The sequence below is a fragment of the Phyllosticta capitalensis genome (genome assembly GCF_038381095.1).
Source record: "Phyllosticta capitalensis strain CBS 128856 chromosome Unknown BKA78scaffold_11, whole genome shotgun sequence".
Lineage (NCBI taxonomy): Eukaryota > Fungi > Ascomycota > Dothideomycetes > Botryosphaeriales > Phyllostictaceae > Phyllosticta > Phyllosticta capitalensis.
Genome location: NW_027117449.1, coordinates 689,470 through 714,675, shown reverse-complemented (window position 1 = coordinate 714,675; position 25,206 = coordinate 689,470). Strand labels below are relative to the sequence as shown.

At 55.5% G+C, this 25,206-nt stretch overlaps 8 protein-coding genes across 8 annotated transcripts; 6 read left to right on the top strand and 2 right to left on the bottom strand.

Moving 5' to 3' along the window:
• Positions 1–353: 353 nt before the first annotated feature.
• Positions 354–1,100, top strand: BKA78DRAFT_356516 (uncharacterized protein; the record flags this gene model as incomplete). The annotated part of the gene is made up of 2 exons (XM_066892070.1): positions 354–803; positions 864–1,100. 2 exons carry the CDS (start codon positions 354–356, stop codon positions 1,098–1,100), a joined length of 687 nt encoding a protein of 228 aa, XP_066739716.1.
• Positions 1,101–2,373: 1,273 nt separating this feature from the next.
• BKA78DRAFT_325025 (Muniscin C-terminal mu homology domain-containing protein) lies at positions 2,374–6,005 on the bottom strand. The gene is made up of 8 exons (XM_066889336.1): positions 5,850–6,005; positions 5,690–5,782; positions 5,549–5,634; positions 4,875–5,497; positions 4,414–4,829; positions 4,280–4,365; positions 4,120–4,231; positions 2,374–4,070 (listed from the first exon to the last, which is right to left on the bottom strand). The coding sequence occupies exons 1-8, from the start codon at positions 5,883–5,885 to the stop codon at positions 2,835–2,837; spliced, it is 2,688 nt and encodes an 895-aa protein (XP_066739715.1). The 5' UTR covers positions 5,886–6,005; the 3' UTR covers positions 2,374–2,834.
• Positions 6,006–6,101: 96 nt separating this feature from the next.
• BKA78DRAFT_40552 (cell division protein kinase) lies at positions 6,102–8,075 on the top strand. Its single transcript, XM_066893140.1, has 6 exons — positions 6,102–6,283; positions 6,402–6,504; positions 6,557–6,640; positions 6,693–7,484; positions 7,534–7,692; positions 7,760–8,075. Exons 1-6 carry the CDS (start codon positions 6,228–6,230, stop codon positions 7,787–7,789), a joined length of 1,224 nt encoding a protein of 407 aa, XP_066739714.1. The 5' UTR covers positions 6,102–6,227; the 3' UTR covers positions 7,790–8,075.
• Positions 8,076–8,361: 286 nt separating this feature from the next.
• BKA78DRAFT_333564 (conidiophore development protein HymA) lies at positions 8,362–9,661 on the top strand (the record flags this gene model as incomplete). The annotated part of the gene is made up of 4 exons (XM_066890099.1): positions 8,362–8,551; positions 8,587–9,059; positions 9,119–9,391; positions 9,446–9,661. 4 exons carry the CDS (start codon positions 8,362–8,364, stop codon positions 9,659–9,661), a joined length of 1,152 nt encoding a protein of 383 aa, XP_066739713.1.
• Positions 9,662–10,098: 437 nt separating this feature from the next.
• BKA78DRAFT_40524 (uncharacterized protein) lies at positions 10,099–16,932 on the top strand. Its single transcript, XM_066893137.1, has 4 exons — positions 10,099–15,165; positions 15,218–16,263; positions 16,314–16,427; positions 16,482–16,932. Exons 1-4 carry the CDS (start codon positions 10,536–10,538, stop codon positions 16,749–16,751), a joined length of 6,060 nt encoding a protein of 2,019 aa, XP_066739712.1. The 5' UTR covers positions 10,099–10,535; the 3' UTR covers positions 16,752–16,932.
• A 699-nt stretch (positions 16,933–17,631) lies between these two features.
• Positions 17,632–19,638, top strand: BKA78DRAFT_40537 (vacuolar membrane protein-domain-containing protein). The gene is made up of 3 exons (XM_066893139.1): positions 17,632–18,114; positions 18,176–18,657; positions 18,704–19,638. The coding sequence occupies exons 1-3, from the start codon at positions 17,727–17,729 to the stop codon at positions 19,349–19,351; spliced, it is 1,518 nt and encodes a 505-aa protein (XP_066739711.1). The 5' UTR covers positions 17,632–17,726; the 3' UTR covers positions 19,352–19,638.
• Positions 19,639–20,222: 584 nt separating this feature from the next.
• Positions 20,223–21,221, bottom strand: BKA78DRAFT_325005 (tubulin binding cofactor A). The gene is made up of 3 exons (XM_066889335.1): positions 20,917–21,221; positions 20,761–20,847; positions 20,223–20,702 (listed from the first exon to the last, which is right to left on the bottom strand). The coding sequence occupies exons 1-3, from the start codon at positions 21,076–21,078 to the stop codon at positions 20,610–20,612; spliced, it is 342 nt and encodes a 113-aa protein (XP_066739710.1). The 5' UTR covers positions 21,079–21,221; the 3' UTR covers positions 20,223–20,609.
• Positions 21,222–21,384: 163 nt separating this feature from the next.
• On the top strand, positions 21,385–24,561 carry BKA78DRAFT_258199 (MCM2/3/5 family-domain-containing protein; the record flags this gene model as incomplete). Its single annotated transcript, XM_066885260.1, has 3 exons — positions 21,385–21,724; positions 21,778–22,665; positions 22,712–24,561. 3 exons carry the CDS (start codon positions 21,385–21,387, stop codon positions 24,559–24,561), a joined length of 3,078 nt encoding a protein of 1,025 aa, XP_066739709.1.
• Between the last annotated feature and the right edge of the window lie 645 nt (positions 24,562–25,206).

Sequence of the window (25,206 nt, the reverse complement as noted above, 5' to 3'; positions counted from 1 at the left end):
TCTTAAGGCGTGAGGTGCTTGCAACCCGAGGAAAGTGCAACTGACCTGCTCCTTATCCATCGAAGTCTTCTTATATAATCAGTCGCACTATTTAATGCTTTGGAATTTTCAATCTTTTGGTTCTTTTCCTCTCCAAGCCAACGTCGACGCAGACTCCCGCATCTGCACTTCGAAGGCCGTTTGCCATCTTCCTTTTGTTTACTTGGCGTTCGCAAGCAGCCGTCATCGCTCAGTCACCGCCACAGACCGAAAACATTCAAGATCTCCATTTCGCTACAATGACTGATTCCACCAAAATAGATGGTGGGGTCCTCCTCAACCTACCTATCCGCACCCGAGACTCGTCAGCCGCCATGACGCCTGCCCAGGAGCAGTTCTTCCGCGATTTCCCAGACTACACGATCGACAGCAGCGTCGACACTCTCGAAAACTTCAAGCGTCTCTCGGGCCTGCGCTGCTGGAAAGTCGGAGCTCAGGCCTGGATCGTCAACTGGCGCCGCTGCTTTGGCCGCGAGTATGATGATACGCAGTACCCGTTCCACGACGAGGTTCTTTACTCCTACTTTGACAAGTTTGAGGACTACTTCACCAACCCGCGCCTGACCATGAGTCAAGAATTTGCCCACCTGGCCAGCCACATGGGCTGGAAGAAGAACAGCAAGGAGTGGAAGGACGAGTGGCGCATGCTGCTCCACAAGGTGATCGCGGCCCACTACGGCAACTCCTCCGCCCTCGAAGGCTGGCAGAAGCTCTGTCTCGAAGTTGGAGAAGTTCCCGGCAAGTCGATCACGCAGTGCAAGAAGGTGAGCGCATTTTCTCAGAATTTCTCGACAGTTCATCATCTGACAAGTCATCATCACCAGATCCTGAAGAGTGTCTATGTCAACTTGGTGGACCTCATGAACTGCCGGCGCCGGTGGGACAACGACCATGGACCGGACGATCCCATCCCCGAAGATGGCCTCCCCGGCCTCCACAAGTTCCCCACGTTCCGCGAATTCAATCGCTACACCAAGAGCAAGGGCAGAACCATCCCGAGACAGGACGCCAAAACCGACGGCTTCACCAAGGCCCTGCTCCGCCATCTCATGCGCTACTGAGAAGCCATCATCAAGACCGATGCTCACCTCGTTCGGACCAATCAGTTGAAGCGGCATGAGCCCCGAGGTCAAGTTGGAGGATTTTGGAAGGCGAATCGTTGAAGGCCACTTGGACGGATCGACCGTCACCTTTAGCCGTTTTAACGCAGCGGATGAGCACAGGGAGACCAGCAAGTTGAAGTCGGCTTTCTTGGGTAATTCTCACAGTCGAGAACAAGGCCACATATAATACACCAAAAAAACAATCCCGTCTCGGCCATTGAAGAAGTTGAAGCATTCGATCCCGATTCTGGTGGCCAGACAGACGTCCAAATCACAAAGATAAAGCTTGCTGCTGCAACACAAGAGCCGCTTCGGAGCATTCGAGCATTCTGCCTAAGTAAAATTGAATTGCGATGACAGACATTGCGGTGTCAATGTCACGCCTTCACTCCCGTCCGGGCGTTTTTCCCTGCGATGCCTTCTAGTGACCTGCATGTATCCTCTCTGATCCAGCGTCTCGGGGATTCACATTCCAAGCAAGTAGGGCGAGTACTAGCACACTTCAACACCTGGCCATCAGTCTCTGAACTGTTGTTACCCCCCATGGCCAGCAGTAAATAGCCTAGTCGCGTGTCCCTGGCTCGCTCTCAGAATGATGAAATAACTCGAGAGCATATCCTCTCTGATCCAGCATCTCGTCTTTTCACGCGTTGCTCTCATGTTGTCTCATCGTTCTGAGAGCGAGCCAGGGCCACGCGACTGGGCCATCGGCGCAACAATTCGGAAACTGATGGCTGGGATGAAGCGTGCTTTTCGCCGTGCTTGCTGATCCAAGCCAGATCAGATTTCTCCCTTGACGGTCCATCTCATCCATCTCATGTATTCCTCTGGAAGGACCCGCGACTTCTGTCTGTCACATGCAAAACCGGGATGTTTGAGTCGAATCATGAAGTCAGTCCATCACCTAGTGCAGGCAAACAATGGTCGAGATCAAAGCCAGCTCCTTACTTACTTGAATGGCGGCACAGCGAAGACAAAAGCCACAGGCACGAAAAAAGAGAAAGAAAAAAAAAGAGTTTCTTATAAAGAGCGACTATACTATAAATACAAGCGGGGAGGGAGGGAGAGGGAGCCTCAAGAGTTTTTGAATCTCGTTCATGTTACGAACAAAGACGGGCATCTTTGCGCAAGACTTTAGGCGTGGGTAGTTGGATCTATGTACAGCAGTAGTGGTTGTGGTGGTTGTGGATTAAGGGGACGACGGGAGGACCAAAGCAAAATGGGGGGGGGGGGGGGGGGGGGGGGGAAAGAAAAGGAAAGAAGGGAATCAAAATGTGCACCGATGACCGAAAAGAGGCATTCGACCCCTCGCTCGGTCTGCGGAGACGATGGGGAGAAGAGGAACGCGGAGAGGTGAAAGTGGAATTCGAACTGTGGGTAATGGGAGAGTGATATCTTGCCCGGGGGGCGACGACGACCAAGAGAAAGAGACGGAATATGCGCGAGAACGAAAGGGAAAAAAAAAAAAGATTGAAAAGGGGAAAAAAGATCAAGCAATAAATGCGACCAACCCACTTGGTTTCTGAAGGCCAGGCAAAGGCTCCCCCAAAGACTGGCGCTCGCTCGTAGTTACCTAGCCAAACTCTCCAGCCAGCAGCCAGCCAGCCAGTCAGTCACACAGAGAAGGAAAAGAAAGTGTAGTGGTAGAGTAAGAAGAAAGCGGCCATCACGTCATTAAAGTTGCGCCCCCTCTCAAGCAGCAGCAGTGTAAGTTCCGCTCGTAATCTTCTTGACCGTCGCGACGGGCTTCCAGGTCGGCGCGTCGGGAGCGCCGGTAGCACCAGCAGCAGCAGCAGCAGCAGTTGTCGAGGTGCTCGGGCCGTCGTCATCAGCGAAGGGATCTGCTGCCTCTGCGTCTGCGCTTTCGCCACCACTCGGCGGTACCATTTGCGACACGCTCAGCCCACTTCCCTGTCCGGCGGCCTGCTCTCCGCCGATCTCCCACCGCGCTTCAGCGTTGCTGGGTCTGGCTTCTGCCTCGGTGTAGAAGCGCGCACGGAGCTGCTGCCCGGGTTGATCTTTACTGAGCGTGACGGTGCCCAGACGCCAGTAGATCAGGTTCCTGTCCTTGGAAAAGGTTCCGACTGGCTTGGACTGGCAGTGCGAAGACTTTGCGCCGGTGGGATCCAGGTGAATGACGAGGACTGCGTTGTTGAGCGTGATGCTCGAGCGGCCGGGCGCGAGCTTGAAAGCAGGATTGAGAGCGTAAGTGAGAATCACAGACGTCTGCGTCGGCTCCACCTTCCACGCCGTCGACAGCGATATAGGCGCATAAGAGGCAACATTCGAGTCATCGAGATGCACCTGATATTTGAAGCCTACTTGTGTCCTCGTGATGCTAGAGAGGTTGACCGTGTAGTCACCGGCTCTTTCTTGCACCTGGTCGATGAATGTTGGGTTTGGCGCAACCTTCTCCAGCACGGGAAAGTTTTCCAACCGAATCGTCTCATTTCCAAAGGGAACCGACAAGTCGATGGGGTTGTATGCCAATGCCAACTCTCCAATAACAACCGCCCTTGTGACGTTGCCATTTTCAAACCAGGTACTCACTGTCTCCACAATAGAAGAGTTGAGCCCTGGCTCGTGCAGGTCAGGATGCTTGACGGTGTGGCTGTGGGCACTGCTCAAAGATCTACCGGAACGAATCGATTGGGTATCCGACGCGGGGGGTTCGTCGCCGAGGTTGATGCGATGGCTATTCGGACGCAGAGGAGACTGCGGTCTTGCCGACGGCAGCTGTGGTGGCGAGGTTGGCGCAGTCACCGGAGATTCAGAAGATGATGCTGTCGGCACAGGTGGCACTGGCGGCATGCTAACTGGGTCCGGGAAAGCAGGAACTTCAGTGGTTTGAGGAGATGGCACAAATATCGTGTTGCGCACATCTCGCCGCCCTCGAGTGGTACCAGAGCGTTTTGCTGGAGCCGTTTGCTGTCCGAATTAGCACAAGTAAAGAGCGCGAATCGGCCAAGGTAATTACCATGCGCAGGGTATTAGCCACGTTGGCCATGGCAGCTTGGGCGTCACCGCTGTCCTCCTCTTGGATTGGGGCATTTCTAATGTCAACTTTAAACTGAGGTGGAATGTTTTCCCTAGGCGATTGTAAGCGAGGGATCCCTGAGAGGGACAAGGGAGTTTACCCTGCAGCTTCAGCCTCTGCCTGCGAAAAAAGATCTGAAGTGGTTGAGGAACCTGGCATAGAATAACCTTCGGCATCCTTCTGCGGCTGTGGCTCATCAGTCTTCGTTCGGCATGCCGGTTCCACTGTGCTCACCTCGGGAGGTATCAAAGATGAAGATGTTGGCTGGAGAGGTTCCTGCAGCTGCGGAATGCCAGTATTAACATTAAGCCCTCCATTGACAACCTCTGACTCCGGGATAGGCTGATGCTCAGGAACAGGTGGTATCCCATTGGCGCGATCTGGAACAGTCCTGCCGGGAGAGACCATTGATTCATTCGGAGAGCTTGGTATTTGGCTCTCGGCAAGCCGCGATGGCGAGGAAGGTCGGTGATCCGCATCTCTTGATTTGCTCACGCGACTACCAAACGAGGAGAATGCCGAGCCAAAGTTGGCCGTAGACCTCCTATCAGGAGAAGTGGCCCGGGCATATGGCACGGCACTCTTTCGTCGTCCCAAGACGGTTCCGAGGCGTTTCAATCCATGCAGGCCACCCAGCTTTTGCTCATGTACTGTGGAAGGTGAGCGGGGTTCCTGGGACAGAGCAGGCGGCCTACCTGAGCCTGATCTCTGGCTGGACCCATCATCAGGGGTAGGAGGCGGCTGCATGCTTGGGGTTTGGGCAGCGCTGGATTGCCCTGGGGTTCTACTCGTCGTCCTCTCGATTTTGGCTTTGCCGTCGGTGGTTTTCAACGCAAACATCTTGACCTCGTCGGCTGTCTGCACGTCGAGAATCAAGCTAAGGCACTGCTCTGCCGGGGCTCTAGTGCGGTCGATTTGGTCCAGCTCCAAAGTTTGGAATTGCGTGAGAGCATCGCGAAGATGGTTGATCCTGCTCTCGTCAACAGCCTGGAGCTGCTCGTAGACGTAGGGCGCCTGTGATTGCCATTGCTGCAGGGCATTCTCCACGTCAGACGTAGCGGCGGCGACCTTCCCAGCCGGAGCCTTTTCACCCTTGCCCTTGAGCTTGTCCGCTCGCTTCTGCGATGCCTCAATTTCTTTTGCCATGGCTGCCATATTCCCGCTGATCGTGGACATTGTCTGCATCTCACGATTGGACTTTTCAAAATCGCGCAGGTTGCGCTCGACGTCAAGCTCCAACTTTTGCGCAAAGGCGTGGTGTGATTCCGCGAGGGCCTCGGTTGCGCTCACGATTTTGGTCCAGGGCATCGAAAACACACTGCGTGCCGCTCAGTTGGTGCACCTATGACCCAATGTTGAAGCGCCATACCCTAAATCAGCCCCAGAGTCGAGGGCCTGCCTTCCGGCGAGCTTTCGCAGTCCTTGGGCATACGCATCTTCCAATCGACGTCGCTCCTGAAGACTGCCGTGAGTATCCGCGGGAGGGAGAGAGGCGGGCGAGCGCGAGTACCTGGAGGAAGTCGGCAACGTCTAAGTTCACCTTAGCAATGTGCTTCAGGCGCTGGTTAAGCACTGCGACAGCCTGAGCAGGCTCGAGAGAGTCCTAAGGTGCGAATGTCAGTAGACTGGCTTGCGGCTTGGATTGTTGGGTTCGGGTGGTGCGGGCTCACCAGCATGGCTGGATACTCTCTCCTGGAGAGATCCATAATGAATGGCAGTATTACAGTAGGGAGCGCCGGCAAGAATGAGGAGAAGATGACATATGTAGAGGGAATGCGCAGTCTCGAAGGTTGATACTCGGCGGAGGTCGGTCTGGAGCTGGAGCTGGAGCTGGGTAGGTTGGTTCCGCTCGGCTGGGCTGCCGGTCCGCTTGACTGGGCTGACATGCCGTCTACCGTAGCTTTCCATCTTCTTGCGCTCCTCACGGACCAACCACCTGTTACTCCTAATTTACTATTGCCAACACAAATTCCATGCCAGCCGCTGCCTTTTTGTCTTTCAAATCCATCCCGCTTCGAATCTCGGCTTAATTGGTCTTGTCAACCGCTATGGACTGGAGGGCGGCCGTGAGCTTCTCAGAGCGCCTGGCAAAAATCGTCAAAATGTACGGCAGGTTCACGACCTAGGGAGTTCCAACTGTTCAACAGTCCCTTTCATCTCGCTTTCCTCCAGGCGCTCAAGCAATGCCATTCGGCCTTTAGTAATCTAGCTCACCAGTGCAGAACACACAATTACAAGCTTGCTCACCCAAATGTACCCGCCTCCGATGTTGGCAGGCAAGCCCAGGCGCTGGAGAGCAGTGCCTACACTGATGCCGACTCGTTTGTATGTCATCGACGTGATTTTCGAGTGCCTGAGATTCTCTAATTTTGCGCAGGCGGACTACGAGCATCGCTGTGAGTCTATAATAGGAAACTTGTCCGCAGAAGTTGCTTCTTCGGGAAATCCAGCTGCTCAGCAGGTAAGCGCTGGAAATGCTGTCGTCCAGCCAGTTAGACCAACCTTTGATGCAGGTTGCCGAAGTCGAGTCCGAACAAGAAGACAAGGATCTACTAGCGGGCCCGCATGCCGACATTGGTAGATACAAGAGCGCGGTTCACTTTCGCAATGGTCTGTTTTCCGAAGTCTACAAGGCTCGGAGACCCGAAGGAGACAACGATCAAAAAGCTCAAAAGGTATCGTTGGTCGCGTTGAAGCTCACAACGCCAGCCATGATGAGTGCTCCCCACGACTCCGAAAGAGAGGCTCGCATTCTGGCAAAAGCAAAATCCGAGGAGAGGAATATTGTTCCTCTTTTGGAGACCTTTGCCCTGTCTGGCGGCCGATTCGTCCTGGTATTCGAGTGGATGCCGTGGGATTTGGACTCACTCCTCCAGAAAGAAATTGCCTCGCGAGCCCAGATCAAAGCAATTCTCAAGGATTTGTTTTCAGCTCTTGCTCATATTCACTCAATGGGGATACTTCATCGGGACGTCAAGCCATCCAATATCCTTTTGAGATCCCCTTCAGGACCAGCATTTCTTGCAGACTTCGGAATTGCGTGGCAGGACGGGGACAAAGGTTGTGAGCCTGCGGATGAAAAGATTACAGACGTTGGCACCACACATTACCGAGCGCCAGAGCTTCTCTTCGGCAACCATCGATACGGCCCCTCGCTGGATATGTGGGCTGCGGGATGCGTCGTTGCGGAAGCTGCGTGCTTGAAAGGACAGTCTCTGTTTGATTCGGGCGAATTGGGCAGCGACTTAGCACTCATCCAAAGCCATTTCAAAACTCTTGGAACTCCGGACCTGGAAGTCTGGTCGGTATGTTTGAAATGCAAGGATGGGACGAAAAATTCTGATATCAAACTAGGGAGCCAAGGACTGCAAGGACTGGGGAAAGATGGAATTCTACAAGTACCCACCGAAGCCATGGGAAGAAGTGCTGCCGCCGAACTGCGATGAAAAAGCAAGAGACCTCGTCAGCAAACTTGTCCAGTACGAAAGCTCGACGCGGCTGACAGCTGCCGAAGTAGGTCTCGGCATTGTTCCTTGTGGTGGCTTGCTTGGTATGTGCATAGACTAATCCGAGGTACTAGGCTCTCCTACACGAATATTTCCAGAGTTGAGGTTTGGGATGCGAGATGGTAGCCGGGCGTATGTGGAGGTGGCATATGGGCGCCTCGAACTAGTGGCGTTCAACGGAGATGAATCGAGCAAATTAGAGAGCGTGGAGCGGCAGTAGGCGAGAAAGGGAAGCGAGAGATAGAATGCCCTCTCAGGTTTGAGTCATTGGTGAGGGTTGAACGGATGAGTGTGGTGGTGGTGGTTGTGTTGTTGTAGAGAGTCCCTGCAGCAACGTGGGCGAGAACTAGTCGCTCACTGTCACTGTTGCCCCACGTTTCACCTTACTCGCCCGACTCGCAACTGTCAGTCAACCAAACGCCTCCTCCACCAACCCTCTCCGGCCGCAAGGAAGCTCCGTGGGCAGATCAATTTATTGATTGCCGCCACAAGGCCGCTGCTTGCTGCTCGTTGCCTGCTGCGCGGTCTCGTCTTCGCTTGCTCCCGCAGCGTTCGCAGTCGTCGCGTTGCGCTATCCGTACCACGCTCCCGGCCGACAGTCCAATTGGACAAGCCGGTCGTCCGCACATGCCCCCTCGCCCGAGGACGGCATATTAACTCGACACCTGCCGTCACCATGGCCTTCTTATTCAGCCGCAACAGGCAGCGAAACAACATGGACCTCGTGCGGTCGACCAAAGAGACGCTGATGCGCGTGGCGGCCGAAGACAAGCCTCAGCCCAAGACTGAGGAGGATCTGGCGAGAAACCTGGCCCAGATGAAGATGATGCTCCAAGGGACGCCAGGTATGACCACCTCGAGGGCTCGTGTGACGGCGACGACGACGACTGACAGGCGATAGATGCGGACGTGGGCCCCGAGCAAGTCTACCAGCTGGTCAACCTGATATGCGCCGAAGACGTCCTCCTTTTGCTCGCCCAGAACATCCACAAGCTTCCCTTTGAGGCCCGCAAGGATACCCAACTTATAATATCAAATGCCTTTCGATACAAGCTGCCGAGCAGCCCCCACGCCGAGCCTCCGGCCATGAACTACGTCCTCTCGAATCGACCCGAGGTCATAATAGAGCTTTGCTATGGATACGAGCGAAGGGAAAGCGCCATGGCTTGCGGAGGAGTACTCCGCGAGGCATTGAAGCACGATGCGGTTGCGGCGCTGATTTTGTACGATGAGCCTGACCGGAGGGGGAAGGATATGCTGGCCCACATCGACCCCACCGTTCCCTCGACCGGCCAAGGCGTGTTCTGGAAGTTCTTTGAATGGATCGACAGGGGAGCGTTTGAAGCTTGCGCGGACGCGTTCAACACGTTTAGAGTGAGTGCCGGCTGACGGGCGAAGCGAGAGGCCAACCGAGGGACGCTGACCAGGGACAGGACATTTTGACCAAGCACAAACAGCTCGTGGCGGACTACCTGCAGGTCAACTTTGAGCGCTTCTTCAAGACTTACAACTCGGTGCTCGTGCAGTCTGATAGCTACGTGACCAAGCGGCAATCGATCAAGCTGCTCGGGGAGCTCCTGTTGGACCGTGCGAACTACAACGTCATGACACAATACGTCGCGTCAGGAGACAATCTGAAGATCATTATGAAGCTGCTTCGCGACGACAGGCGCATGATCAACTACGAGGGCTTTCATGTATTCAAGGTGAGATTGGGGGAGAGAGTTTTGGGAATGGACGAGTGCTAATTGGGGCGACAGGTGTTTGTTGCAAATCCGAACAAGTCGCTGGCCGTGCAAAAGATCTTGATCAACAACAGGGACCGGTTGCTCAGGTTCTTGCCGTCGTTCCTGGACGATCGGACAGACGATGACCAGTTCACGGACGAAAAAAGCTTCCTGGTCCGACAGATTGAGTTGCTGCCGGCGGTACCGACAGTGCCCGGACAGCAGGGACAGCAGGCGGGGCATTCGTAGTGGAAAGCAGCGTTGAGAAGAGTGTTTCAAGGCGAAGAGAGGGAGAGCAGAGAGCGAATGGGTTGTTTTGCATGGGCAGGCGTTTTTGGAATGGCCAAGGGGCACGGTCGGGCAGTCATGATCAGCAGACGGAGTCACGGAGCAGGTTGGATACGAGATATATTGAGGTCGCTCAGAGGCCAGAAGGGCGACGGAGAAATTGTAGGTGAGCACGAGGATGGGCTGGGCACGGGCAGGCGGAGTGGAGGGTCTTGAAGTTTGAGCCGGCGGCGGTGATGTCAGAGTCGGCAGGGAAGCGGGTAGCCTGACCTGGACATGGAGGCTCCGTCGGCGGGCACGGAACCTGCGCCGTGAGCGACGACCAAGCAGCAAGCGAGCGAGTGACATGGAAAGTTTGGAGAGCGAGGCGTAAGAGTAAAATATTAAAAATTGTGAAATTGGGAATTGTTCATGGTCGGCGCGCCCTGCCTCTTTTGACGGGGAAGCAGGTGGGTGGTGGACTGCAGTGGTGGTAGAGGTATGAGGGTCGAAATACGTCATTGCAGCCTTTCTGTTCTTCTTCCCGTCGCGCCCACCTGCTGCACCCGCCCTAGGCCTGGCTCCGCTCGCTGCCTTTGAGACCTTGCATCGTCGTCGTCGTCAGGTCGTCTCTTTGCGCATTCCGCCACCCACGCTCCCACTGGCACTGCGCACCGCACCACCCCATCCAAGTCCCAGTCCCACCACTACCTCTCTCTCACTCTGTTTCCCTCCCACCTCCCTCTGTCTCTCTGATGTGGTCTCCACTCAGCATTGGTTTCTCCTCTTCCTCAGCTCCAGTCGTCCTGCGCCGTCCCCAAGCTCTCGGGTCCTGGCAGGAGACGGGCACGGCGATATGATCACAAATTCAACGCCGCCCTCTCCATCATCGTCCGCCCAAGCTGCCAGTGCCAGACCCATCGCCGCCGAGCCTGACCCCCAACAACCCACGTCCCCGTCGTCATTGTCGACCACAACCACTCCCACCACCGCGAATCGCACTCCAACCCGTCCGCTGCTACACCGAGCCTCGCGCGTGTCGTCTCCGCCAAGCGATGAAACGCCTGCGCTGAACCAATCTCTTGGCTCTGTGCCTTCAACCACCACCGCTACCGACCACCGCACATCATCCGCATCCCACCCTTCCTCCTCTCCCGCCGCCAATGCCGCGACTGTCCATGCGACCGCCGCTCCTTCGCAGCAAGCGGCGCCCGCATCAAACCCAACCCTCGCCGAGCTCGACAGGTTGAGGCACGCCGTGAATGCGAAAATGGTCCTGAGTCAGCAGCGCGCTAAGCTGGGTGCCATGGGTGGTGCGCCTCCAAGTCCTCGTTCGTTGGGTTCGCGCAGGGTCTCACCTATTACTGAAGAAGCTTCCGCCGCCATATCGCCTTCGCTCGATGCTGCCTTCTGCAGTCCTGCGCCCACCGGATCGCTGACGACATCGACCGAGTCGACCGAATCTTCCAAAACCGTGCGCGGGAGCATCCCCGCCACACCCGCTCAAATGCCTCTGCGCACCCCGTCCTATCCTTTTCCGTACGTCCCCGGCGCTACCAGATCCTGGTCCTCTTCATTCCACCAGCCATTTACCACCTTGTCGCCCACTGTGGGCGCGCTTAATTCCAGGGACGACATGACCCCGCGAGAAAGGCAAATGTCCGGCGTCAGTACCCCGGCTGCCACCGTCGCCGCCGCCAATTTTATGCCTCCCGGTGCCGCAATGCCTGGTGTTGAGGACGTCCAGTATCCTACGCCTAATTTGTATGACCTCACACTTATACTAACCTCCGAGCCCGGACTGGACGCCTGGTGGACCACGGTTACGAACATCATGACGGACTGGTATGGTGCAGAACGGGTGACGCTCGCCGTACCAGCGGACCCTACCGACATTGAAAACGTTCCATGGGGTCAAAAGGCATCTTTCAGCATCAATGGCCCCCCGCAATCGCGAACATCTGCTAGACCACCAAAGGGGAAAGAGTCCAAGTTAAAAGATGGTAAATCAAAAGAGTCCAAGGGTGAAGGTGTGGATTCGACGCAAAACGAGCAAGTTGGCGAATTGAGCGTCAAGAAGAGCAGGCCAAAATTGGAATCGCGGCATTCGTTTGCTGGGCACGAACGCAGTAAGAAGGATGGCGAAAACGAGAAGAAGTCGGCTGAACGACCAAGTCGACCGCGCGGATTGATGAGAACAGCGAGCCATGCATTGCATAATGTGGGCGCGCCAGAAACCCCAACTCCCATGCGCGAGCCTGCGCCTCCAGGACAACAATACCCCCACATGCAAAAGCAACATGTCCAAGAGTCAACATTCAGCGATCCTGATTTTTCCAGCATCGGCGAAGAAGTACAGGTTGGACCTCATGCAGAAGTTTTTCCTGTGCTGCGCGCATTGGATGATGAGGCGCACGCGCTTCTCGACAATGCTGGAGTAAATCGAGTCCTGGAAAGAGGCAAGCTGGTGACTCTTACGCGGGACTATTCAACCACAGGATCCCCGGAAAAAGACTGCGGTGGAAAACCGGGCGCTACGAAAGCGCCAGAATCAAAGACCACAGCCTCAAAAAGGGAACCTCCGCACATGTCTTCTGACAACCGGAGTAGGGCGAACACATTGGGCGCGGATGATGTCTACCGCTTCAAGCTTGCCACACATTATGAAGAGTATGAGCAGTATCCCAGCTCGCCGTGGGCCCAATCTCCTGCTCCATCGCCTGCAATCCAAGCGAATCCAGGTGAAAACCCCTTCTTTTCTGCCGCCAATGTTGACGAGGAATCTTTTAATCCCACCGGCTCAGGTCCGGATTACTCGCAGTTCGGAGCAGTAGAAGCCATTGGCGTGGACCGCGCCAGTACCGTTACTCACGTTCCTCTAATACACCCTGTGCTCTCTCAGGCGATGCAGCCTTTTGACTCGGAGACCCCAGCTGACACTCCGGCCGACTCACGTTCACGCCCGGCCATGTCCACCGCATCCTCGGAGGTGATGAATTTTCAAAGGAAGGCTCCGATAGCCATCCTTTCGATGCTATCCTCCACTGTACCTTATCCGCAAAATCTTACACAATCCTTGAAGCTCCTTGCTCCCCATCTTGCCACGACATTTTCAAACGCCATGCACTTCTCTAATGCCCAGCGGCAAGTCATGGATGCTCGCCATCGGCGGTTTGACACCAATCCTTCAGGCTTCACTTCAACCTCGGCAGACACCGAGAGCTTGGATGATCTCATACAGCTCGACATGGACCAAATGCCCGAGTCTGCAACGGGAAGTATTACGAGCCCATCGGAATACTCTGTGCGCTCAAAGAACAGTCCCGGCGGTTCAATAGCTGGTACGCCAGGGTGGGATCCGTCGACGTTTGGGTTTTCGTCGAGCAAACATTCCGTCGGAAACACTCCTGGTCATGTGCTCGGGAGTGACGTCGTCGACAGCTACTTTGACGCTAAGAAAAAGACTGCTGGGAGCCGATCTGGCAATTCTGGTGCATTCCCGGGCGCCATGTCCAGTGGTGACACGCCGCCGCCGATGGACTTCAAACCCACCAGTCGCAAAGTGGTTTCGATCTTACCACACGAAGACGAAGAGGCAACACCAAGACTTGATCCGCAGTCTGCAAGCAAGACGTCAGCCAAGGAAAAGCCGCAGGACACCAGCTCGCGGGACCGTGTCAACTCTCCTCGCAAAATGAGCCTAAGGCTTGGCCAAGCGGAACGGGACCACCAGCGACAGCACAGCTACCTGCACTCGTACGGCGCAGACTTCAGTTCATCTTTTCAATCACTACCTGCAGCCACCACGCCCCTCCGCACTCCGGGCATGCCCTATGGCCATGTGAGGAGCGGTTCCATGTCTGAACGTCCCGACATGCCGCCTCCGTCTGAACGGTTGCTAAGGACAATAATAGATTCACTTCCTGTCCAAGTCTTCACAGCTGCGCCTGCGACTGGGGCATTGACCTGGGCCAATACCAAGTTTCTAGTTTACCGTGGCCAGGATTCTCGTCAAGTTCTGCAGGAGCCTTGGGATGCCATACACCCAGAGGATCGCGTGGAGTATACCAACTTGTGGAACAGATCGCTGCGGACTGGTCAACAATTTCAACTAAAAGCTCGCGTCAAGCGATTCGATGGGCACTACCGTTGGTTTTATGTGCGGGCGGCGCCATTGAAGGACAAGCGTCAGAACATTGTGCACTGGATCGGCACCAACATGGACGTCCACGACCAGCACCTTGCTGAGATTAATGCGGCTCGCCAGCAAGAAACTGCCGCATCCGAGGCCAAGTACCGAGCCCTCGCCAACTCGAGCCCGCAGATTGTGTTCGCAGTCACTAAGAAGAAGGGCTTGACCTTCTGCAACAGCCAATGGCTCACCTACTCAGGCCAATCCGAGCAAGAAGCGCAAGGGCTTGGGTTCATGGATTTTGTGCATCCGGAAGATATTGTCAAGTGCCGTCTGCCTGACTTTGACGACGATTGCGCAACACCTAAAAATGTCCCTCTCTCAATGCCCGCTGACCTCAGACGCTCCAACTCGATGTCCAATGAGTCGAGCACTTCAAGCGATTCGAGTGCGACAAAGACGGTGATGAGCCCAGGCGCAACGTCTCCGACCATCCACATGCCACAGACCAGACTTTCCAAACTCGCCGACACGGGTATTCTCAAAGTGACGAGAGATCCAGATGGAAGGCCATCCTACTCGACAGAAGTCCGGTTGCGTTCGAAAGATGGTTCATTCCATTGGCACCTCGTACGGATCTTGCTCGCAGAACCAGTGCTCCAGGGCGAAGATGAAGAGGAGACGTGGTACGGGACGTGTACAGACATCAACGATCACAAACTTCTTGAACAGACCCTAAAGGAGACCATGGACGCTAAATCAAGATTCTTGAGCAACATGTCTCATGAAATCAGAACTCCGCTCAATGGCATCACTGGCATGGTCAACTTCTTGATTGACAGCAATCTCACATCTGAGCAGATGGAGCACGTAAACATCATCCGCAGCAGTACCGAAGGTCTCAGGGACTTGATCAACGACATTCTCGACTTGTCCAAGGTTGAGGCTGGCATGATTACTCTCTCGATGGACTGGTTACATGTACGGTCGTTGATCGAAGAAGTGAACGATCTGACCTCGGCCATGGCAATCAACAAGGGACTCGAATTGAACTACATTGTTGAAGAAGAAGTTCCGTCCATGGTCAAAGGAGACAGGTTCAGGATTCGGCAGGTTCTGCTCAACGTCATCGGAAACGCAATCAAGTTTACACAGCGCGGCGAAGTGTTTGTGCGCTGCAAGATGGCTGACAACCAAGACTCCATCGAGCAAGGCAAAGAGTCGCTCGTTCAATTCGATGTCATCGACACGGGCTCGGGCTTTACGGAGAAAGAGGCCGAATATCTTTTCAAGCGGTTCAGCCAGATTGACGGAAGCAGTACAAGACAGCATGGTGGCACAGGACTTGGACTTGGTCCGTAAATCCCTTCCCTTGGGTTGAAAGAGTTTAAGCTAACATTTCGCAGCGATATCGATGCAGCTGGTGGAGCTCCATGGAGGCAAGATGAAGGCTAGCAGCGTTCCAGGGAAAGGATCAACGTTCACTTTCACCATCAAGTTCTCCTTGCCATCCAGCAAAGAACAACCTCCACCGGAAGCTCTCGCAGCTCCTCAGACAGCGCCGCCAAGCGCGCCTCCCTCCACGCCAGTCCGACCCACCAAGCCTGCCTCGCCAATCAAGAATCCAAGCACGGAATCTGTCAAGGCTGCCGACTCGGCGTCTTCGTCAGCGAGTTCTGATCCTTCAATTCGGACCGGGCGTACCAGTGTGCCCTCAACAAGGTCATCAGCGTCGTCTTTTGTGTCCGAAGCGAAACCCGAGAACATGAAGCTTTCGTTGCCACCCGAGTCTTCGAGACGAGCGGAATCCAGCGAGTCTGGCGGTTCCAATTCGACTGTTCGGCAGGCTTCTGCTGGCTCAGCCAAAGACACAACCACGCCAGTTGTGGCCCAACCTCCAATGTACTCGATCTTGGTCGTTTGTCCTCTGTCCTTCAGCAGGGATGCAACGGTCAAGCATGTCGAAATGACTTTGCCGAAGACGGTACCCGCTCAAATCACTGCCCGAGAGTCGATCGAGGAGTGCCGCAAGATGATCTCAGGCGATGATCCTGTCATCTTCACACACATTGTGCTCGTGCTGCACGAGTCCAAGGAGGTGCTCGACTTCACCGAACTTATCTTCCACTCGCAACTGCACTTGAACACGTGTGTCATTGTCATCTGCGACCTCGTTCAGAAACGGGAGATCATGACACATGAACGAAATCTCGAGTACGAGAATTTGATTGGCCAACGTCGCTTGCGATTCATATTCAAGCCGCTCAAGCCCTCCAAGTTTGCGGTCATCTTCGACCCGCAAAAAGAGAGGGAGCTAAGTACGGATCGCAACGAGAACAGCGCGCAGCAAGTGGCAGTCAATCAGAAGATGGTATTCGATGACATGAAGCGGCGACTGGGCAACAAAGGTCATCGGGTGCTGTTGGTTGAAGACAACAAGATCAATCAAACGGTACGCCGATTCCCTTTGCAAATTTTTGGTTGATTCTGACAAATGAACAGGTGCTCCTCAAATTACTGGGCAAGACGGCCATTGACGTCGAAACGGTGCTAGACGGAGTAGAATGTACAGATCAGGTCTTTGCCAAAGACCACGGATATTACTCCATCATTCTCGTGAGCAGCCCGCGATTGCAGAGTCGGAGCGGAGAGGCTGACCATTTCTTCCAGTGCGATCTCCATATGCCGAACAAGGACGGATATCAAACCTGCAGAGAAATACGCCAGTGGGAGAAGCGGAACAAGTTTCCGCACCTACCAATCATTGCCCTATCGGCCAACGTGCTCGGGGACGTGTATTCGAAGTGCGTGGACGCCGGGTTCAACTCGTACGTGACGAAACCGGTCGACTTCAAAGAGCTGAGCTCGGTGATGACGAGGTTCTTGGATCCCGCCGATCCATCCAAGCCTCACGAGTTCATGCGACCGAGGAAAGAATGACGAGAAGCATGTAAAGGGACTATTCCATCTCATGGGTTGCAAGCATTTCACCAAGAAGGAGGAGGACAAGGCCGGCGCACAGGTATTGGATCTGGAGGGCGGACAATGACCAGGCGAATGGCGCAGGGCTGCTTACAAAATACCAATGACAGGGCATACTTTTATATACCTTTCAAGTTCGTTTTCGGGCCTTTGGCGGTTCTGGTACTTTACTAGGAGGTGGTTATGGGGCCTTTCGAGATTCGATGACTTGCGTTGTTTGAATTGGTTCTTATTTTCGCATTCTTATTTTTTTCTTGATCGTCTGGCTTGATGGACTCTCTATTCTACCCAGTTGACGCTTGCACGAGTTGACGCGAGAGATGGAGGAGGGGTGGCGGTTGAGGTTGAGACGACACGGGCATGCATTAGCAAGTGTGGAGGGCGGGCATCTTGCACCTTTTTCTTTTTCTCCGCAGCATTCAAAACTGTGGTCGCGATGCGAGGTTTCAGGAAAAGAATGGTGGGACTCAGGGACGCGAGTGGACCAGGCGTCGGTGTTTGTAGTTGGCACGTAGCACGAGCAGTGTAACAATACGAAGAGAAGGATTGGCACAATGGTGGTTTAGGTCTGGGCGGGGCGGTGCAGTGAGCTTGGAGAGTGCTTGGGGTCGCCTGTAGCCACCGACAGGCACCCTTGACTCGGCCACCCGCGCGATATCGACCCTTTTCGGCCCTGGCGCTGCGCTAGGCTAAGGATCGCCCAGTGCCAGTGCTGGTACAAGCGGATCCAGAGGTGTTCCATCACCTCCGACTTCTGGCTGACCGTCCACTTCCCCACCAACCATTCACCACACAAGGAAGCCACCTTCTTCGACCGCTTTTCCTCGCACGCCTCCGTCGCATCCCTCCTCTCTCACCAAGCTCATCATCTCCGAGTCGCTGTGCCTGCGCATCTCTACCATTTCGCTCCCGAACCGTTGACTCGTGCCGCCCATGCGGCTCCATCGAGCCCTGTGCCTGGCGCGGGCGTCGCCACTGTCACTGCTCTCTGTCACCCTTCTTGCCTTCTCGTCGCAGGCCGCCGCCGATTCCTTAGACGTCCAAGTCACAAAAAATGTCACCTGCACCCGCAAAACGCACGACGGCGACATCGTCAACATCCACTACCGCGGCGCGCTCAAGAGCGACAATACCGTCTTTGACGATAGCTACAAGAGGGGCTCTCCCATAGGTTTCCAGCTGGGCACGGGACAGGTCATTCAAGGCTTTGATGCGGGGTCGCTGGACATGTGCATTGGGGAGGCGAGGAGGTTGACCATCCCGCCGGAGCTGGCCTATGGCGAGAGCGGAGCCGGTCCCATACCGCCAAAATCGACGTTGCGTGAGTCCAAACCGCTTGTACTACGGCGGGCCGCGTGCGCTGACATGTCTTGAACACACAGTCTTTGATATACAGCTCATGGGAATCGAGGGCGTCACACCAAAGACGACACCGACGCCAGAACCGCCCCCACCGCTTCCACCGCTACATTCTGAGGACGAGCAACACGGACACTCCGAGGAGCAGCAGCATGGAGGCGACAGCGGTCCCAAGCAGGAAGAGCACAGAGGGGAATGTCGTCTACTGGGCCCCTTCGCCTTGGTCATTCAGGGTGCCTTGGGCGCTTTGGCCTTGCTGTCGCTTGTGTGGAAGAGATGGCGCGAGAACCCGCGACGGCCTGTCAAAGTATGGTCGTTTGACGTTTCCAAACAGGTCGTAGGGTCCATCTTGCTCCACCTAGCGAACCTCTTCATGTCGATGCTGTCTTCGGGCGACTTTCAGATTGCCGCGGAACAAAGGATCAAGGCCATGAGGCCAGACTTTGCGAAAGACCACGACATGCCCAATCCCTGCTCCTTCTACCTTCTCAACCTCGCAATAGACGTGAGTTGATCTACCCTCTGCGCGGGAAGAAGACTAACAAGTTCAGACCACCCTCGGCATCCCCATCCTCGTCTTCTTCCTCCGCTTATACCACCTCCTCTTCCTCCGCACACCCATGGCAAACCCACCCGAGTCCATCAAGTCCGGCAACTACGGCCACCCTCCTCGCGCTACCTGGTGGGGGAAACAATCGTTGATATACTTCCTCGGCCTGTTCAGCATGAAGCTCTGCGTCTTCTTCATTTTCCAGGTGTTCCCGTGGCTGGGGTGGGTAGGCGATTGGGCCCTGCGATGGACAGAGGGTAACGAAGCCGTCCAAATCGCATTCGTCATGTTCATCTTCCCGGTGGTCATGAACGGAATACAGTACTACATCATCGACAGCTTCATCAAAGACCCCGCAAGCGGAGAGGCCCGTTACGAAGCGGTAGGCGCCCCGGATGAGGATGACGAGAGACGGCGACTGCAGCGCGACAGCTTCGACGACGACAGCGATGAAGAGGCGTATGAGCATGGACGCGACAGCGAAGACCAGCGTAAGAGGCCATCGCGCACCAGCACCCATGAGGTCCTTAAGGAGGCCAACCCGCTACCCATTCCTGAGTATCACACCCTTCCCGGTGACGGCGGCAGCTCTAGCAGCCCCCGGAGCCTGGACAGCGATGCAACGAAAGAAATAGAAGACCGCAAGTAGAGCGGAGCGGCGCATCTTCGTTTGCAAAGGCTAGGGGTAGAGGCGCAGACACGTAGACGCTCATGGGTTGGCGCGCTTGCAGACGACACCTCCAGGGATGCCTGATGTCCAGACATCATGGTTTTTCCACATCTCTTTACTTCACTATTTTTCTTTCGGAGTGGCACGGCATGGTTTGGGCTTGGCGGTTGGCTGGGGGGACTGGGGTCGCCGGCGTTGGTGCGATCTTTCTCAAATTTTCACTTGTTCGTCTTTTCCTTGTGGTTGGAGAGGGGTCTGGTTGTCTTTTCTGGTCTGTTTCCCTCTCGCTCTTCCCAAATTCTGGGTTGGAGAATGCCACGGCGCGCGTTTCGTTTTTCTCTGCGTACTACTCTCTCGCTTGGTCTGCATTGCTCCTCTCGCAAAGTTTTCATTGGTCCTTTTCCTAGTTGTTTGGAGCGCGGAGGAAGTCTGTCGCGCTGGGCTGTACAAGCAGAAGCAAGAAGGCGAGAGACGGGAAAGTACATAAGGAACAACAATATTCAGACCACACGAGCATACTCTCGATTCGCTGCTAGCGCTGGAAAAGCAGGGGATGCGTCGTGTGCGCCTCCTCATTCCATCAGAAGTCGGCAACAGGAACAATGACAAGAAATTTCACGACCGAAACCTCCTAACCATTTCTCTGATTGATGTGAATAAGCAAACGCAGTGTGCTTTTGTGAATTGCTTGTTTTGCTGTACGACGCATACGTGTATACGCGTACTGGCTTGGGGATCTTGGCGCCGTGGCGGAGGAGGGCGGAGCGGATGGGCGGACGGGATGGGAAACAAGAAGGCGGCGGAGCGATGCGAAGAAGACGAAGGATTTTCTAGAAGGGGCTTGGTGAGGTGTTCGGGTGGCTGTGAGGGTGGGTGGTTGGAGTAGCAGCTTCAGGGGGCAGCGAGAGCCTTGCCAGGGGTCGTTGTACTCCCAAGGAGCATTTTGGCATCTTCCTGCTCGCGCACATGGTTTATCACAGGATAGAGATACAGTAGGACACCAAGGAAGGAACCACAATGGAATAGCAAGACTTCTCCCGCCAGCGCATTCCGCCGATCACCAGTTGAAGCAGTTGAAGGGAAAGGGGTCGAATTTTCGAAATGTTTGAATTAGGCGTATATCGCATGGACTGACCGTGGACCGGAGCGGCACCACCACCCACATGCGGAACTTTTTGGGGGAGGTCGTGAGTTCGCTTGCTACCACATGTTGCTATACGGAGAGTGGGTGGGTAGATCAAGCGCTCTCCCTGATCGCCGCTTTGGCGCTCGCAACCGCCTCCTTGGCCTTGGTCACCTCTTCGGCCGGCGCTGCCTCCTTGTTCGCCTCCTGAGACGCTTGTGAGATGTCTTGCCAACGAAAGCTTTTGTGAGACTACTGTACTTACGAGCTCGTCTTCAAGCTTGGCGACCGCGGCTTTGATTTTCTGGCTGAGAGCGGGCAGTACGTTCTTCGTCTCCTCGAGGGCTTGGCGCTACAAATTCGTTAGTATCGGCTCCATGTTTATTTTTTTGAAATTGCTGCATGATTTCCATGACCAGACCTCTTGCTTCAACTGGTACTCGGCGTTCTCGTCGCTGGTGCTGTTTTCGAGTTGCTGGATGCGCGCCTGTTGTTGCTCAAGCTCCTTGTGGTAGCTGGCTTCCTCTTTGACGAGGCGAACGACGGAAGAGGTCGAGACTGCAAGTTTTGAGGGTGGCGCCATGTTTGGTGTCTTTTTTGTTGATTGTTGACAAGTCGAGAGTTTCTGGGATGGCTTGAAGCAACTCTCCGTGGTGCATGGCGGGCCAGCAGCGAGCGGGGCGCTGCCATTGGTCAACGGCGGCGAAAACACGCTAGCCGCATCGGGGTCAAATTGAACGCGTCGCGAACGCGTCCCATGGTCGGGCAAACTTGAGGTTCCCGCCGCGCTGACCCAAGCGCCCCGAAACTTCATCTCGTCAGCGTCGCCGTGCTCTTCCACCGCGTCACCTCACTCTTCCCCTCCCCACAAACACCTCAATCCCGCAACATGTCTTCGCCTGCGCAAAGGCGCTCAACGCGCAGCTCGGCGTCTGCGACTCCCCGGCGGAGCACGCGCAATTCGCAGGTCCCCCAGAGCAGCCCGTTGGCTGCCGGCGCTGACGAACAGCTGCGCTCCGAGGCTTCTCAAGGCTCGCAAAGGACACCCAGAGCCCGTGCCCAGCAGCAAAACAACGTTCCGGCATCGTCGCCTCTGTTTTACAATACTTCTCCAGCCAATGGCTCGACTGCCCCCAACGGGGCCAACGGCGTTGGCGTAAGCTCGCCGACGAGACCGGCAGGCACTGATGGCGACAGGACACCAAGAGCATCGGGAATGAACTTTGGAGGTGAGAATTGAGCCTTTGGTTGATGGGTAGCTCTCGATGTTGACTACTTGCAGAATCTTCCCCTGTCCGCTACGCCTCCAGCTCCAGTCCCACCCGTGCCAGGCAAAGCCAGCGTGAACCCCGCAGCAGCAGCAGCGCTCTCTTCGTCCGATCAGGACTTCCCGAGTCGTCAGCTCGCAACCGTCGCAGCGATATTCACTCGGATGTTTTTGGCAGCTCCAGCGCGGCGCGTAGCCGCCGGCTTTTCATTGATGACCGCGGCAACACGATGGGCGTCACGGCCGAGTCGGACATTGCGACGTTTTCGAACCTGGACCCTCACACCTCCGAAGCAAACGCGCTGGGTGGAGATTCGACGAGGGTCATCTGGGGCACGAACATTTCCATCCAAGACAGCTTGAGTGCCGCCCGCGACTTTTTGCGCAATTTCCAGAAGAAATACCGCTTGATTCAAGATGGAGAGCTTCTCGAGGCAACAAATCTGCCTGCGGACCACCCTGGGACTACGAAGTCGTACATGCAGATGATGCAGACGATGATGGACTTGGGCGTCACCACGCTCAACTTGGATCTGCGCGATCTCAAGGCCTATCCGCCCACGCGCAAAATGTGGCACCAATTCCAAAACTACCCACAGGAAATGGTCCCCATTTTCGATAACGCTCTCAGGGATTGCATGATCGAGATTGCGGGACAACGCATGCACGAAGCAAGACAACAGATGCAGCATCAGGGGCAAAGGCCCCAGCAGCGTGGTCGCGATGGAAGCTCTCTGCCTCCTGCACCAAGCTCAGAGTTGGATGCGCCTACTCCCATGACTGTCGATGGACTTGGGCCGGACGACTTGCCTGATCTTGTCCACGAGGTCGAAGCCAGACTGTACAAGATCAGGCCGTTCAACATGGACACCACGATCAATCTGCGAGACCTCAATCCTAGCGGTAAGTAACACGAATCGTGGGCGGAGCTTTTACTGATGTGTCCCAGATATGGAAAAGCTCGTCAGCATCAAGGGTCTTGTCATCAGGACGACTCCCATCATTCCTGATATGAAGGATGCCTTTTTCAAGTGCTCCGCTTGCAATCATACCGTCAAGGTCGACATTGACCGTGGCAAGATTGCCGAGCCCACCAAGTGCCCCAGACCTGTTTGCGACCAGCCGAATTCCATGCAAATCGTGCATAACCGCTGTGGCTTCGCGGACAAGCAGGTCATCAAGCTCCAAGAGACCCCCGACAATGTCCCTGATGGCCAGACGCCTCACTCTGTCTCGCTGGTTTCGTACGACGACTTGGTAGATGTCTGCAAAGCAGGTGACAGGATCGAGGTCACTGGCGTTTTCAAGTGCAGCCAAGTTCGCGTCAATCCGAGACAGAGGACTGTCAAGAACATTTTCAAGACTTACGTCGACGTTTTGCACATTCAAAAGGTCGACAAGAAGAGGATGGGCATCGACACCTCGACCGTCGAAGAGGAATTGGCCGAACAGACTGCCAACGACCTCGAGGAGACTCGCAAGGTGACGGAAGAGGAAGAGGCAAAGATTAAAGAGGTCGCTGCGCGACCCGATGTCTACGACCTTCTCTCGCGCTCCTTGGCACCAAGCATCTACGAGTTGGATGATGTCAAAAAGGGCATCTTGCTGCAGCTGTTTGGTGGCACCAACAAGTCTTTCGAGAAAGGAGGCAGCCCCAAGTACAGAGGAGATATCAACGTACTCCTCTGTGGTGACCCTTCGACCTCGAAGTCACAACTGCTGCAGTACGTCCACAAGATTGCGCCTCGCGGTGTTTACACGAGCGGCAAAGGTTCTTCGGCAGTCGGTCTGACGGCATACGTCACTCGCGATCCCGAGACTCGCCAGGTCGTCCTCGAGTCGGGTGCCCTCGTTCTGTCCGACGGTGGTGTTTGCTGTATCGACGAATTCGACAAGATGAACGACTCGACACGCTCCGTCCTCCACGAAGTCATGGAACAGCAGACCGTCTCCGTCGCCAAGGCAGGCATCATTACCACCCTGAATGCCCGCACATCTATCCTCGCCTCTGCCAACCCAATCAACTCCAAATACAACCCCAACCTCCCGGTACCGCAGAACATTGACCTCCCACCCACGCTCCTGTCTCGTTTCGACCTCGTCTACCTCGTCCTTGACCGCATCGATGAGCAGACTGACCGCCGCCTGGCTCGTCACCTTGTTGGCATGTATCTCGAGGATACCCCCGAGAATGCCAACGCCAACGAGATTCTACCAGTCGAGTTCCTCACGGCTTACATTTCGTATGCGCGTGCAAACATCCAGCCGCGTCTCACGCAGGGGGCCGCCGACGAGCTCACCAACGCGTACGTCGAGATGCGCAAACTGGGCGAAGACGTCCGCGCTGCGGAGCGCCGCATCACGGCAACGACGCGTCAGCTGGAAAGCATGATCCGCCTCTCGGAAGCGCACGCAAAGATGCGTCTCTCGCCGACGGTCGAGGCATCCGACGTCAACGAGGCGGTCCGCCTCATCAAGAGCGCGCTCAAGCAGGCGGCCACGGACGCGCGGACGGGGCTGATCGACATGGCGCTGCTGACCGAGGGCACGTCGGCCAGCGAGCGCAAGCGCAAGGAGGACCTCAAGGCGGCCGTGCTCAGCACCGTCGACGACATGACGCGGTCGGGCGCCGCGGTGCGCATGGCCGACTTGGTCAGGCGCGTCGGCGAGGGCGCCAGCGTCAACGTCGAGACGCAGGAGGTGGCCGAGGCCCTCAGAGCCCTCGAGGCCGAGGGCAAGGTGCAGGTCAGCGGCGACGGCGCCAGGAGAAGCGTCCGCAGGGTCGCGGGCGTGGCGTGAGTGATGTCCTCCTTCTCATCTTCTTGGTCTGTGGCGCGTGTCGTGTGAGTGCAATGGACAAGTGTTTTGGATGCAACGAACGAATGGTTTGGACAAGGGAAGAAAGGAAGAAACCAGGCTTCGTATTACCACGTGCTGCTCTTTTTCATCGCGGCGTCTGGGCGCTAGTATGACTTCCTTGATCTCGACGAATACCGTCTAGAATGATATCAGTTTCGCGTTGCTATTTATCCATGGCTCTCTCTACAACTCTCTTCCTGCCACCGTCGGCAACGCCCCTGCCTGTGCCCCTCCCTCTTGGACACATTGACCGTTCTAACTAGAGGGAAACTTGGAATGTGAACGCGACCCTGCCTGCGTAAATCAAGTCGTCGTCCTTGGACTTCTGCGTCCTCTCTCGTCGACACAGTCCTATGTGGCTTGGCGAGCCTTTTGTGAAGCCAGTCGGGTAGAATCTCCCTCCTCTTGAATTCATCCACTACTTCATACGCCGTCTTTGAGAAACTCGGAAGAAGGGTATTGCAACTTGAGGGGTTTCTTTTACCGTAACCCCTGCCGCTCCGCTACTTTCCGCCTTGCTAGTGGTATATGCCGCACAGACGTCCTACAGTGAGTGTGGGGGGTTTGCATCATTATTGCGCGTTT

Coding starts and splice junctions, on each gene's coding strand:
- BKA78DRAFT_40537 (XM_066893139.1), top strand. CDS start 17,727: ATGCGGCTCCATCGAGCCCTGTGCCTGGCGCGGGCGTCGCCACTGTCA. Junction 18,115..18,175: donor ACCGCCAAAATCGACGTTGC/GTGAGTCCAAAC, acceptor TTGAACACACAG/TCTTTGATATACAGCTCATG. Junction 18,658..18,703: donor TTCTCAACCTCGCAATAGAC/GTGAGTTGATCT, acceptor TAACAAGTTCAG/ACCACCCTCGGCATCCCCAT.
- BKA78DRAFT_40524 (XM_066893137.1), top strand. CDS start 10,536: ATGATCACAAATTCAACGCCGCCCTCTCCATCATCGTCCGCCCAAGCT. Junction 16,264..16,313: donor ACAACAAGATCAATCAAACG/GTACGCCGATTC, acceptor ACAAATGAACAG/GTGCTCCTCAAATTACTGGG. Junction 16,428..16,481: donor GATATTACTCCATCATTCTC/GTGAGCAGCCCG, acceptor CATTTCTTCCAG/TGCGATCTCCATATGCCGAA.
- BKA78DRAFT_325005 (XM_066889335.1), bottom strand. CDS start 21,078: ATGGCGCCACCCTCAAAACTTGCAGTCTCGACCTCTTCCGTCGTTCGC. Junction 20,848..20,916: donor AGTACCAGTTGAAGCAAGAG/GTCTGGTCATGG, acceptor ACGAATTTGTAG/CGCCAAGCCCTCGAGGAGAC. Junction 20,703..20,760: donor CCAAGCTTGAAGACGAGCTC/GTAAGTACAGTA, acceptor CAAGCGTCTCAG/GAGGCGAACAAGGAGGCAGC.
- BKA78DRAFT_325025 (XM_066889336.1), bottom strand. CDS start 5,885: ATGGATCTCTCCAGGAGAGAGTATCCAGCCATGCTG. Junction 4,830..4,874: donor CAGCCAGAGATCAGGCTCAG/GTAGGCCGCCTG, acceptor CACCTTCCACAG/TACATGAGCAAAAGCTGGGT. Junction 4,071..4,119: donor TGGCTAATACCCTGCGCATG/GTAATTACCTTG, acceptor TAATTCGGACAG/CAAACGGCTCCAGCAAAACG.
- BKA78DRAFT_40552 (XM_066893140.1), top strand. CDS start 6,228: ATGGACTGGAGGGCGGCCGTGAGCTTCTCAGAGCGCCTGGCAAAAATC. Junction 6,505..6,556: donor ACACTGATGCCGACTCGTTT/GTATGTCATCGA, acceptor AATTTTGCGCAG/GCGGACTACGAGCATCGCTG. Junction 7,485..7,533: donor CGGACCTGGAAGTCTGGTCG/GTATGTTTGAAA, acceptor ATATCAAACTAG/GGAGCCAAGGACTGCAAGGA.